General features: G+C 42.1%; 1 protein-coding gene across 6 annotated transcripts in view; it reads right to left on the bottom strand.

The window, feature by feature from the left end:
* Window positions 1-14062, bottom strand: part of kmt2e (lysine (K)-specific methyltransferase 2E) — a 165993-nt gene that overhangs the window by 134781 nt on the left and 17150 nt on the right. For 5 of the 6 annotated variants that reach the window (XM_068059267.1, XM_068059271.1, XM_068059270.1 and 2 more), the window contains exon 2: window positions 3081-3265. The exons of the other annotated variant lie outside the window; for it this stretch is intronic. In XM_068059267.1, coding sequence (XP_067915368.1) covers window positions 3081-3151 — 71 coding nt within the window. In that variant the 5' untranslated portion in view covers window positions 3152-3265. The remainder of the gene's footprint in view (window positions 1-3080; window positions 3266-14062) is intronic. 6 annotated transcript variants of the gene reach the window in all.

The raw sequence follows: 14062 nt of genomic DNA, 5'->3' as shown, positions 1-14062 counted from the left end.
TCATAACTGGATGCGGCAGGACTGCAGAGCTTTAACCTGATCCGTTGGTTGTGGGATCACTTTACTTTTTTGCGTGCTGATTAGCACATGCATGTAGTCCCATGTTGTAACTTCACCAGGCTGGCACCTGGCATGCTCACCTGCATTCTTCACTGAACCAGGGCTGATCCCTTAGCTTGATGGTAAAGGTTGAGTGAGGGATATGCCAAGACACGAGATTACTTATTGTGGTACTGGTTAATGGTGGTACTGCAGTTGTGTATATGGACTTTCAAAAGATGTTTGATAGAGTGTCACATCATGGATCAGTTGGCAAAATTGAAGCAGACAGTATTAAAAGGACAGTAGCAGCATGGTTATGAAATTGGTTAAGAGACTGAAAGCAGACAGTAGTGGTGCACAGGTCTTTTTCAGACTAAAGGGAAATATACAGTGGTATCTCCTAGCAGTCAGTATTAGGTCCACTGCTCCTTTTATTAAAATTAATGACCTGGACTTGGGTATACGGCAGACAATTTCAAAGTTTGCAGATGACACAAAACTTGGAAATATAGTAAACAGTGAGGAGAGTAGCAGACTTCAGGAGGACACAGACTGGTGAAGTGAACAGACATGTGGCAGATGAAATTTAAATGGAGACGAGTCTGAAATTATGCATTTTGTGAGGCAGACTACAAGAGATAGTATAAATTAAATGGTTCAGGAACAGAGATAGCTGGGGAGTTCACATACACAAATCTTTGAAGGCAGCAGGACAAGTTGATAAAAGCTATTAAAAAGGTATGCAGGATTCCTAACTTTATAAATAGAGGCATATAGACAACAAAAGCAAGGAATTTATGCTAAATCTTTATAAATCAGTAGTTAGGTCTCAGCCAGAGTATTGTGGTCAATTCTGGGTCTTACACATTAGGAAGGATGTGAAGGCCTTGGAGAGAATGCAGAAGAAATTTTCCAGAATGATATCAGGGACAGTGGACTTTTTATGTGGACAGACTAGCAAAACTGACATTATTCCCCTTGGAGCAGAGAAGACTAAGGGAAGAGTTAGTAGCATTCAAAATTATGATGGATTTTGATAAATAAGGAGAAACTGTTTCCACAGTATAATATTTTAGGAAGGAGCCATTCACATTTTAGTGTAGATCAGCTTATAATACAATTACATTATTATTTTCAGCATAAAAAAAGTATAGCAAATTATTCATAGTAACCTACTTCAGAAGCACAGGCCAAGATTTCCTTGATAATTTTGGTACACTAATGGCAGAGGAAATCACTTCCCATTTTGAAAACCACTATCATTCAAATATGTATTTAAGAGAGACACAGTTGATCAAATTTATAAACAAAAGATTTAATTTCAGATAATATTAGAACAATTAGGCAAGCTGCCCCACACAAACACCAAGTCATGAGGAAAATACATTGCCCTGCCCATTTCTTTAGTCACCTCTCCAAAAAAATCCATGCTGGCTCTCTTTAAGGTAAACATTTTCAAGGTTTTCAGGCACCCTGTCCTTAACTATAGACTAACAATTTCCTGACAATTGATGTTTGGCTGACTGGCTGGTAATTCCCTGGTTTCCCTTCTCCCACCTTTCTCAAATAGCAGAGTGACGTGCAGTTTTCCAATCTAAGGGAATTACCAAATGGAGAGAAGCTTGCTTGTTTTGGCCCAGAAAATTGAAGTGTTAAGTTGTTCATCCTGGGGGGGGGGGGGAGGGGAGCCTACTTTACCATCCTAAAACACATCAAAATCTTGCTGTTGGTACAGATGGCATTGTCTCACAGGCCTTGCTGTTTAATCCTATTCAGTCTGCACAACAAGTCGCACAGCTATATGGATTCTTGGTGGCCTCCTGATAAAGCTCCAAATGTTCAGTGCTGAAATCAATGGTAATTTCGATTGGCAGGTGTTTGAAGACAGGTTTCTTGATTGGCCAAAGCCCTCTGTGACTGACAGCTCCATGGGCAAAACCTTATCTCACAAACATATAGACCTCAATTTTAACCTCCCCCACCAGAATGATGTGTTTGAGGGGTTTACATTAGATCAAGTGAACTTACTGGCTTGAGGTCACTCCATTCCCGCCCATCAACATCTTATCTCGGCCGACTTTCAAGTCAGCCAAGAGCCCCTTAATGGTCCGATGACATTGTCAGCGTCACGATGCTATATTAACAAAGAGTCTGCTGGAGTCCCGCACTGTTTGGAGCCTGACAGTAGAACCACAGTGGGAGGGAATGACTGGCCAGAAAAGGCCACAGTCAAGTTTTTAAACAATTACTTTTCTCAGAACTCCTTAAGGGCCAGGAGGAACAAAAGTGCTTCCCCCAAAACCTGCAAGGACTCTTTATGCCTACTCAGCCTCTCCCCCTCCCCACCACCACTGATCACTTCCAGACAGGTAGTGGACCTGGCAGAATTCAGGCGCGACTCAAAGATCTACATAAATGAAGCACTGCTGTTAAGTTCAGCAGCGTCCCCAGATTCTTCAGGTACGCAGTCAGCTTGGGGCTCACCTGCACCATTCTCACCGCTTGTAAAAAGGTGTGAAACTGTGTTCTGTTTGTTCAACTGAGGTAAATAAAAACAAATTATTGGTTCAAGCTATGTCTCAATTCAGTAACAGTGCTCATCTAGTTCCCACATCCACTGTGAAAAGAGAATTCACATGGCGGAATACGATCCATTCCGTAGCTAGTACAGAATAAGGGTTCTGTTTTGATTCCTGGGTTATGTTGTAATTCTTTCTAGATATGTGCAGAATAAGATGAATCATAGTGGATGTGAGCTCTGCTTACAGGAGTCACCAATGACACTAAACCAGATAAAATACCTGATATAAGAACACCAATTAAATCTTTAAAAGCTGAACCTTTTTTTTAAAAAAAATTTCTAAAGAAAAAGTAAATCAACTAAACTGGCTTGTCACAGGACAACAAAATGTATTTTCCACAGTTCAGTCAACCAAGCAGATATTGTAGGTTAATAGTACTATTTTAAATAAACATTATAATGGGGAATGCAGCATTCTCAAATAAAAAGTACACAAATCAATGATAAAATCGCTTACTCTGAGCCTGCAGCCATTTCCAAATATGAGGTCTCCGTTGTGTCAAACCCTATCGGGATCACTATGCTCATGACGTTCGCTGCTGATAAAATCGATTTCTACGGAGTCCAATACATTGGCATCCAAAACACTGGGGCATGCCAGCCACAGTGCTCATTGCAAACATCTAAGTGCATCCACAAAGCCTGCAAAATAACCACAAAAAGATATTATACTCAAAAGCATTTGCACTATTATTTTTAATTAATTTATAAACTTCCACACAGATCACAAGACAAATGATTAACCTAATGCACCACCTATTCCCCCAAAACTATTAAATGCATATCGTATTTATCGCCTCCCCGCGAGTGGCTCTCTAGCAGAGCAAGACTACACCTTCTTCTGGCAGGGCAGGGATCCTGAAGAACCAAGACAGCATGGAGTGGGCTTCGCTATCAGAAACTCCTTGCTCAGCATGATAGAGCCTCCCTCAAATGGCTCGGAACGCATACTGTCCATCCGACTGCTCACCACCTCTGGTCCAGTACACCTACTCAGCATCTATGCTCCAACACTCTGCTCCGCACCTGAAGCTAAAGACCAGTTCTATGAACAACTCCATAACATCATTAGCAGCATCCCCAACACCGAACACCTATTCCTGCTGGGGGACTTTAATGCCAGGGTTGGGGCCGACCATGACTCATGGCCCTCCTGCCTTGGGCGCTATGGCGTTGGAAGGATGAATGAGAACGGGCAGAGACTGCTTGAGTTGTGTACCTATCATAACCTCTGCATCACCAACTCGTTCTTTCACACTAAACCCTGTCACCAGGTTTCATGGAGGCACCCAAGATCACGTCGTTGGCACCAGCTAGACCTCATTGTCACAAGGCGAGCCGCCTTAAACAGTGTTCAAATCACACGCAGCTTCCACAGTGCGGACTGCGACACCGACCACTCCCTGGTGTGCAGCAAGGTTAGACTCAGACCAAAGAAGTTGCATCATTCCAAGCAGAAGGGCCACCCGCGCATCAACACGAGCAGAATTTCTCACCCACAGCTGTTACAAAAATTTCTAAATTCACTTGTAACAGCCCTTCAAAACACTCCCACAGGGGATGCTGAGACCAAGTGGGCCCACATCAGAGACGCCATCTATGAGTCAGCTTTGACCACCTACGGCAAAAGTGCGAAGAGAAATGCAGACTGGTTTCAATCTCATAATGAAGAGCTGGAACCTGTCATAGCCGCTAAGCGCATTGCACTTTTGAACTACAAGAAAGCCCCCAGCGATTTAACATCCGCAGCACTTAAAGCAGCCAGAAGTACTGCACAAAGAACAGCTAGGCGTTGCGCAAACGACTACTGGCAACACCTATGCAGTCATATTCAGCTGGCCTCAGACACCGGAAACATCAGAGGAATGTATGATGGCATGAAGAGAGCTCTTGGGCCAACCATCAAGAAGATCACCCCCCTCAAATCTAAATCGGGGGACATAATCACTGACCAACGCAAACAGATGGACCGCTGGGTTGAGCACTACCTAGAACTGTACTCCAGGGAGAATGCTGTCACTGAGACTGCCCTCAATGCAGCCCAGCCTCTACCAGTCATGGATGAGCTGGACATACAGCCAACCAAATCGGAACTCAGTGATGCCATTGATTCCCTAGCCAGCGGAAAAGCCCCTGGGAAGGACAGCATTACCCCTGAAATAATCAAGAGTGCCAAGCCTGCTATACTCTCAGCACTACATGAACTGCTATGCCTGTGCTGGGACGAGGGAGCAGTACCCCAGGACATGCGCGATGCCAACATCATCACCCTCTATAAAAACAAAGGTGACCGCGGTGACTGCAACAACTACCGTGGAATCTCCCTGCTCAGCATAGTGGGGAAAGTCTTTGCTCGAGTCGCTCTGAACAGGCTCCAGAAGCTGGCCGAGCGCGTCTACCCTGAGGCACAGTGTGGCTTTCGTGCAGAGAGATCGACTATTGACATGCTGTTCTCCCTTCGTCAGATACAGGAGAAATGCCGTGAACAACAGATGCCCCTCTACATTGCTTTCATTGATCTCACCAAAGCCTTTGACCTCGTCAGCAGACGTGGTCTCTTCAGACTACTAGAAAAGATCGGATGTCCACCAAAGCTACTAAGTATCATCACCTCATTCCATGACAATATGAAAGGCACAATTCAACATGGTGGCTCCTCATCAGAGCCCTTTCCTATCCTGAGTGGTGTGAAACAGGGCTGTGTTCTCGCACCCACACTTTTTGGGATTTTCTTCTCCCTGCTGCTTTCACATGCGTTCAAATCCTCTGAAGAAGGAATTTTCCTCCACACAAGATCAGGGGGCAGGTTGTTCAACCTTGCCCGTCTAAGAGCGAAGTCCAAAGTACGGAAAGTCCTCATCAGAGAACTCCTCTTTGCTGACGATGCTGCTTTAACATCTCACACTGAAGAATGCCTGCAGAGTCTCATCGACAGGTTTGCGTCTGCCTGCAATGAATTTGGCCTAACCATCAGCCTCAAGAAAACGAACATCATGGGGCAGGATGTCAGAAATGCTCCATCCATCAATATTGGCGACCACGCTCTGGAAGTGGTTCAAGAGTTCACCTACCTAGGCTCAACTATCACCAGTAACCTGTCTCTAGATGCAGAAATCAACAAGCGCATGGGTAAGGCTTCCACTGCTATGTCCAGACTGGCCAAGAGAGTGTGGGAAAATGGCGCACTGACACGGAACACAAAAGTCCGAGTGTATCAGGCCTGTGTCCTCAGTACCTTGCTCTACGACAGCGAGGCCTGGACAACGTATGCCAGCCAAGAGCGACGTCTCAATTCATTCCATCTTCGCTGCCTTCGGAGAATACTTGGCATCAGGTGGCAGGACTATATCTCCAACACAGAAGTCCTTGAAGCGGCCAACACCCCCAGCTTATACACACTACTGAGTCAGCGGCGCTTGAGATGGCTTGGCCATGTGAGCCGCATGGAAGATGGCAGGATCCCCAAAGACACATTGTACAGCGAGCTCGCCACTGGTATCAGACCCACCGGCCGTCCATGTCTCCGTTATAAAGACGTCTGCAAACGCGACATGAAATCGTGTGACATTGATCACAAGTCGTGGGAGTCAGTTGCCAGCATTCGCCAGAGCTGGCGGGCAGCCATAAAGACAGGGCTAAATTGTGGCGAGTCGAAGAGACTTAGTAGTTGGCAGGAAAAAAGACAGAGGCGCAAGGGGAGAGCCAACTGTGCAACAGCCCCAGCAAACAAATTTCTCTGCAGCACCTGTGGAAGAGCCTGTCACTCCAGAATTGGCCTTTATAGCCACTCCAGGCGCTGCTTCACAAACCACTGACCACCTCCAGGCGCGTATCCATTGTCTCTCGAGATAAGGAGGCCCAAAAGAATTTAAAAAAGGCAGCATATTGTCCCTTCACTCTTGGGGCCTGGGAATCAACTCCAGCTCAGACCAATAAATGAAAATCTCTCCCAGCGCTAATGGCCCTTTGTGACATGACTAGTCTGACTTCAGAGTTCACTGAGGTTGCTGCTTTACTTAAAAGGCACAGTGTCTTTTTCCTGAGTAAAGTACAGCACGGGTAGATATCGAGCAAAGTTGTTTATGTTCTGTTCCAAACTGTGCCTCACTCCCATACTCAGCAGCATACTGTTCGATATATATGTGAAATTTCCTTTTTCCATCAGTCATTTCATTTTAAGTGGCATTGGCTGTTTGTTCCTGCTTGACAATCCACAACTCAATATAAACTGGCAAATGTAACTTAGAAAGGACAAAAAAGCAACTGATAAAAGGAAGAAATAATACTTTACAACTTTATAAGAGCAGGATCCTCAAAAGTTGGGATTAAGGCACAATGTTAGAGCAGGAATTTGGCTTTGCATCGGTTGATGCTATACTTAACGCAGAAGGCAGATGTTGTGCGCTCAAAATGGAGGCATATTGCAATAACACACAATTGTTCCCAACAAATTTCATTGCTTTCTCCAAGATAAAATCCAGTTGCAATACATATTGAAATAAATGATACAGAGCAAAAACATATTTTGAAATCAAAAGTTAGCATGTTATAGGTTTTTTAAAATACTGAGGTCTTATTGATACTGAAATCAGTTGCAGTATTTGATATTTTGATGCAGATCTATGAAAATGGCACACCATTTTCTGAAAGGTCATATTTGACTTAATTCTTGCAGAAATTATACTTTATAATTATCTGCTTGGCAGCATATAGGAAATCCTCTGAAATCACAATCTCCTGCATTCAAATTTGGTAAAACATGGAAAAAAGTTACCCCAAAGATATTAAATGGCTGTTATTTATCAAATTCTACACTGGTCCTTTCTAACCTTGTATATAGCCATTCTAGGTCACAACAGCAAAAACTGCTGAAACTTATTTGTTGTGGGCTTCTGAGGGAAGACAAAATAGACTATTAGCGGTCTATCACTACTTTGATCCAGGAGAATTTCTCCACATCTTCAGATTATTTCCTACTATTGCCAGATAGTTCAAAAGGTCCAACAAAGGTAAAGTTTTTTTTATTCTTTCATGGGATGTGGTGTCACTGGCAAGGACAGCATTTGTTGTCCATCCCTAAATGGCCTTGGCAACTGAGTGACTTGCTAGGCCATTTCAGATGGTGATTAAAAATCAACCATGTTGCTGTGGGTCTGGAGTCACATGTAGGCCAGACCAGGTAAGGATGGCAGATTTCCTTCCCTGAAGGACATTAGTGAACCAGATAGTTTTTAAGACAATCGATTATAGTTTTACAGCACCATTATTGAGACTAGCTTTCAATTCCAGATTTTTAATAATTAATTGAATTTAACTCCACCAGCTACCGTGATGGGATTTGAACCAGTGAACCCAGGGCATTAACCTATGCCTGTGGACTACCAGTTCAGTGACATTACCACTACACCACTGTCTCCAGTAGCTCCGTAGTTGCTCACAAAACTAACAGATTATTCTCCAGGCATGTGGTGGGTGAAAGTATGGTGCACTAACTTCATTTCCTCTTCTCTCAATCTATAACAGGAAAAGGTACATTTTATTGTCTTTACCGTTAATTTATTCCTCTATTGCTAATTCATCTTCCAAGTCTTTCTCCCAGCTTTTCTATACCCTTGTCACAGACTCCATTATCATGGACATTGAGGTCTTATGAAATACAGACACCTGATTATGGTAAATTGATAGTAGAGGAGAGAAAGTCAAGCTCATTGGTTTGGAATCCATTTCTGGATATGCATATTAAAAGTATGACACCTGGAGATACCTATACAGAATTCCATACATCTGGTGGTACTTTGTCCAGAATTGTTGCCAATATTGCCATCCATTAGTAATGAGCCATCTATGAACATTTAATACACTTTCAAAACAGCATTAAAAGTAGGTTTGGAGTTTCTGACAATCACAATTGGTCACTTCCAAAGAAAGAAAAAAAAGACAGAGAAAGGGAAGGAAAGAATGAACGAACTTGAAATTATACAGTGCTTATCATGACCTCAGGATGTCAATTAAATCAATAATTTCAAAGAATAGTCATCGTGACAATGCTTGCAAGCACGGCATCCAATTTGCACACTAATAGCAATGAGATAAGTAACCAGATAATCAGTTTTAGTGACACTGGTTGAAGGATAAAAAGGTCTTACTCACTCTTCTTCAAAATTGAACCTTTTGCGTCCATCCAGAATGACAGATGGACTCTCAGTTTAATGTCTGACCCAAAAGACAGCATCTCCAACAGTGTAGCACTCCCTCAGCAATGCAATGAAGTGTCAAACCCCTGGAATAGGGTTTGAACTGACAATGCTACCACTGAGCCACCAGGGATTCACTAGCAGTATATTAAAAACAGTCATCCAGCATGTACTACCTGTCTTTCAGACTTCATGTAGCAAAGCTGAACAAAAAAGATAAAGAACCAAAGTCAATCATTTGACCCAGGAGCCAGCAGAAATTGCTACCAACTAAACACTTCCTAAAGGGGCTGATTCTCAACTTCTGTTATACTATTTCCCCCCACATTGTTCTTCTCTGGTGAGTATGCAGGGTGAGTGGATCAGAGGACCACTAGGTGGGTCTGCTCTTGTGGCCTGCCAAAATCTGCCATGCACAAGTCTAGAATTACTGAGGTTGTATGTGTGTGTGGGGTGGGTTGCTCTCTCTGACAATTTGCCCTTCCAGACCCGTTTCTCTCACACATGCTGCACCGTCTTCCTGCTCAGATCCAGTACCCTCTTGCAGCCCAACAGATTAAAGATTGCCATCTTGTTGCATGCCCTAGGCTTCTAAAAAATTCAAGTTACAAGTTCAGTAAATCTATAAAGAAACATGCAAGATGTATACACAGAAAGTGGAAGACATCTGGAAGAAAATACTTTTCTGACTCTTTCTCCTTTCTGTAAAAGTTGAAAGATAGATACAGGCAGGAAAGTAAACATACAGAGGCAGAAAAAGAGACAGAGTGGGAGAGAAAGAAACAAACAGTGATAAAGGGAAAGCAGGGCAGCCTCAATTAAAATTATCTAGAATGCTAAATGAAATATTGCAGGGCATAATTGTTCCCCATAATACTCAAAATAGCTACTGGATTTAGTACTGAAATTCCTTATTAAGAACAGAAATATAAAATCTGCAGGATGTTAACTTTCAAATCTGTCATAAAATGAGGAAATCAATCAGATCAATGAATAATGCAGAGTGCTCATTATATCAAGTCACACAGAAGATCTTGTTTAAGAGTGAAATGCCACAAGTAATAGGTTTTCCTATCTGAAATCAGTTTCACAGGTCCTTTTAGATAGGGGCTTTACAATGTGACCTGAATGAACATTCTGTAAACGGAAGATCTCATGAGGTCTCCAATCCGAACAGTCTAAATTACCAGGAGGTCTACAACAGGAACAAAAATAATTATATTCAACTTCCACCAGACCGTTGGCTTTTCCAAAGGAGAACTCTGCAATGTCTGTCAACCTTCATGCATCATAAAAATATTTAATAAAAGCTGCCTTGTTGTCCAAAACCACATGAAAATTTCTGCAAAGCTACTTCAATTCAGTGTATGTGTTAGTATGAAATGCCCTACTTTAGAAAAATATTTCACTTATTAACATTCCAACTACTGGAGTAAAACTGAAAATGGAATTTTGACAGGTGATATTCAGTATGCATTCCTGTCCATATTCAGTCTTCTTTTGTTGTAGATTGGGGAGTCATCGGTCTCAGTCCAGAGCTCCTAGGCATGCAACACAAGAACTTCCTTCTACTCTGAGAGATCAAGGACCTAGGGCTAGAATAGATTTGTGGTAAGAAGAGGCACAGTGAAGAAGTGGGGAGTTCTGCCTTGTCATTCAGCATCTGGAGGGGGAAAATCAGTCTTCTAGTTGCCACATCTCTTTGTAAAGCTTCTCACAGGAGCTTGAATGAAATAGCTGGTGGCAAGTAAGCCTAGTATATAGCATTGGATCTGGATATCTAGAATACGCAAGTGGGTCAACAAACTATCCTACATCAAACAAAAACAAGAAATGCTAGAATCACTCAGCAGGTCTGGCAGCATCTGTGGAAAGAGAAGCAGAGTTAACGTTTCGGGTCACTGACCCAAAACGTTAACTCTGCTTCTCTTTCCACAGATGCTGCCAGACCTGCTGAGTGATTCCAGCATTTCTTGTTTTTGTTTCAGATTTCCAGCATCTGCAGTATTTTGCTTTTAAACTATCCTACATACTCCTTCCACCAGAAGGGCAAAATAACTGATTGGGAGAAAAGCTGCTGGAAGGCGTTAGCGACTATGTAAACATGTAGGCACATATCCCATCTTAATTGATTAGCAGAGAGGCAAGCAGATGTTAGTGTGGTTCTGCACCTCCGACTTGTGGAATTGCTTTGATGTGTGACCAAACTGTGGTCAGGAGGACGTTGATGTATGCACTCGTCAAATCTTCATTTGTGCTGTTCATCATGCCAAGAGTGCCTTGTGCCCACTGGTTGTCTAATAAGTACTTAAATCTGCACTAATCAGTTGTCTAGTGACCATACTCATTGGGCAGGAAAGACAAATGGAATCTGTTGTCAGAATGACTGCGATATAATCTAGCGACAGGAGGGTCCATCATTTATGGCGGATGATGCAATCCAATATCAAAGGCAAACAACCACAAATACTCCACAACACATTTGATGGTTGACCGATTGACTGTACTGACAATTCAGACCCACCTTCAACTCTAGATAATCCTGCAAGCCAATGTCTTAATAGATAGTTGGAAAAACACTGAAAGGTTAACCAGTGTTTGATGCGGTAAACTGCATAGTTTTGCCCAATTAAACTCAAGCACATTTGGGGCCATTAAGCCTTGGCCTTAAGTTGTCCAAGTTTAGAAAGTAGAGGTATGTCCCGATATAAATCTGTGGACTTAAACAGGTAAACGGAAATTCTACTTAAGTGGATTTCTCAGTGGTTTAATTTCAAGACTCTGAGTTATGAAGATGGCTTCAACATATATCAGATACAAAGTTGCCCAAAAACAGGGCATTCTTTGATTGCTTATTTTGTGAAAATAACTTGCTAGCAAAGATACAGCACCTACAAAACAATTTGAAAACGCTAATTTTGAACCCCACGTCAAAATACATTCATGAGAAGTTTTTACAGTCACCGTCCTGACTTGGAACTATATCACCATTCCTTCACTGTTATTCCGTCAAAAACCTGGAACTCCCTTCTTAACAGCACTGTGGGGGTGTACGTAAACCACATGGACTGCAGTGGTTCAAGAAGGTTGTTCACCACCTTCTCAAGAGCAATTAGGGATGAGCAATAAATGATGGCCTTGCCAGCAATTCTCACATCCCAGAAATGTATAGAAAAAAAGTACAGGCAAGAAACCACCTGAAATTATGATTAAAAGCATGCTACTTTTTTCTATATTCTTTTCCAAAACCCTTTTGCTCCCCAAGTCTGATTAGTCATGACTTTGAACAAAGAGATGACATTTCTGCATTGATTTTAAATCCTTTTTAATTATATGCATCAGATTGGGTTTTTCAAGATTTATAAGTTAAAAAAAAAATACATAGAGTGCTTTCAGTTCCATATTATAAAATAAGCAGCATTCTGTTATCACTATGTCTGCCAGCAAACCTCAAACATTAAGATTTTTTAAACTCACGATAGCTTATATTTGGGTAGCAAGGCCGTTTGAGACCTCAGGGGATGGTCATCGCTCCCCTTTTGATAGTTGCCCCAGGCCCAGGTAAGGGTCCCACGATCAGGATTACGAGCCATGGCCAACGATGGAACCAGCAAATCTTCAGTGGTGATGGTGGAAGTGCTAGAACTTCCAAGGACAACGGCTGCTTACAGGACTTGTGTTTTCCTTTAAAGCACAAATGAGGATGGCAACAGGAAACCACCTCATGTACTTTTTCCCCTAGTCATATTGCTCATTTCTCATGTAGATTAAAAAATGGGAGGCTCTTACGAACAACAGAAGAGGAAAGCGCAGGGCTGCAAATCATGGAGAAATGAGCAGAGGACCTACCCTTGCGCAGATCACCACTACTACTATAGCTTACATACATACATATTTATAAAGAAGAAATTCAAGTGTATTGAAAATGATAATCCAAACCCAGGTACAGATACCAAATATACATTATTCAAATATTATTCTTATAGTTTGTATCATCTGACCTCCTCGGATGCTTAGTACTGCTGCCCGAGCACACATTCATTATCCTCCATATCATAAGATTTATTACAATTTATCTTCAATTTTATTAATCATAGTCTATCTGCTTGTAAATAATTCGGTGATGGCAAAATATGCAAAAACATCTATGAATGCATCTATGAAAGACAAATTACACAGGTGCCAAAAGTCAATGAGCTTTGCATTACCAAATGAATGCCTTGACTCATTGTCAACAAATAACATTCTGTTTAGTCTATGCACTCCTAGCCCCACTGCTGTAGACTGTGCATAGCATTTTTTTTTTACAGCACTGGAATCAACAGAGAGTTGTTTTAAAATCATAAGTACCAACTATTTCATTAGAAATTACTTTGCCCAGTGACCAGGAAGATTTCAGAACAATCCAGACACAGAGAAATTGCTTCACTGACTTGGTACAGAAACAGGCAGGAGCCCTTAATCACTCAGCTCCTTGTTATCCATGTTTTTTCACCACTGATTTCAACAGCATCACTCATGCTACCGTTGCAAGCACTGGTTGGAGATGCTTTGGTGGTGTTAATTGTTTCTGACAAATACTGTATTTATACTTAAAGTTTACCATCAAGATTTGAGTTGTCAATGGCAAACTACAAATGTACATGGACCATTTAAATTATAAGCCACATACCATGCCATGGCAGTGGTCTGCCAAGGGCAGGTCCTCTGCTCTTTTTCTCCATGCAGGAGAGAAAAGCATGACGAGGGAAGAGGGTATATGAGGTGATTTCCCGTTGCCTTCCTCAGACTGGTACAGGAATTGAAGCCCCGCTATTGACATTGCCCTATACCACACACTAGCCATCTAGCCAACTGAGCTACCTGGATCCTCCAGTCCACATAAAGTTGACCATTTAAATGTAAATTTCCAAATTATAGTACTGATTCCACTAACTAAACAAATACAAATTTTTAAAAAGTAACATTACAATTGTTAATCTCCAATGTGACTCAAGCCTTAACTATACCAATATTAACCTGGTCAGCTTCCCACCCTCTAAACTTCAACCCACCCAAAACTCTGCTGCCTGTATCTTATCCCACACAAAGTTCCACTCACCTATTAATTCTGTCTTTGCTGAACTACACTGCTTCCGTGTCCATCAACATCTCCAATTGAAAATTCTCACCCTCATCTTTAAATCTCTTTATGACCTCACTCCTCTTTATGTGTGGCCTCCTCCAGCTCCACAATCTCTAGAAC

Source organism: Heterodontus francisci, chromosome 27 (genome assembly GCF_036365525.1).
Source record: "Heterodontus francisci isolate sHetFra1 chromosome 27, sHetFra1.hap1, whole genome shotgun sequence".
Lineage (NCBI taxonomy): Eukaryota > Metazoa > Chordata > Chondrichthyes > Heterodontiformes > Heterodontidae > Heterodontus > Heterodontus francisci.
Note: the sequence above shows the minus strand (reverse complement) of the source record. Positions and strands in the feature narration are given on the sequence as shown.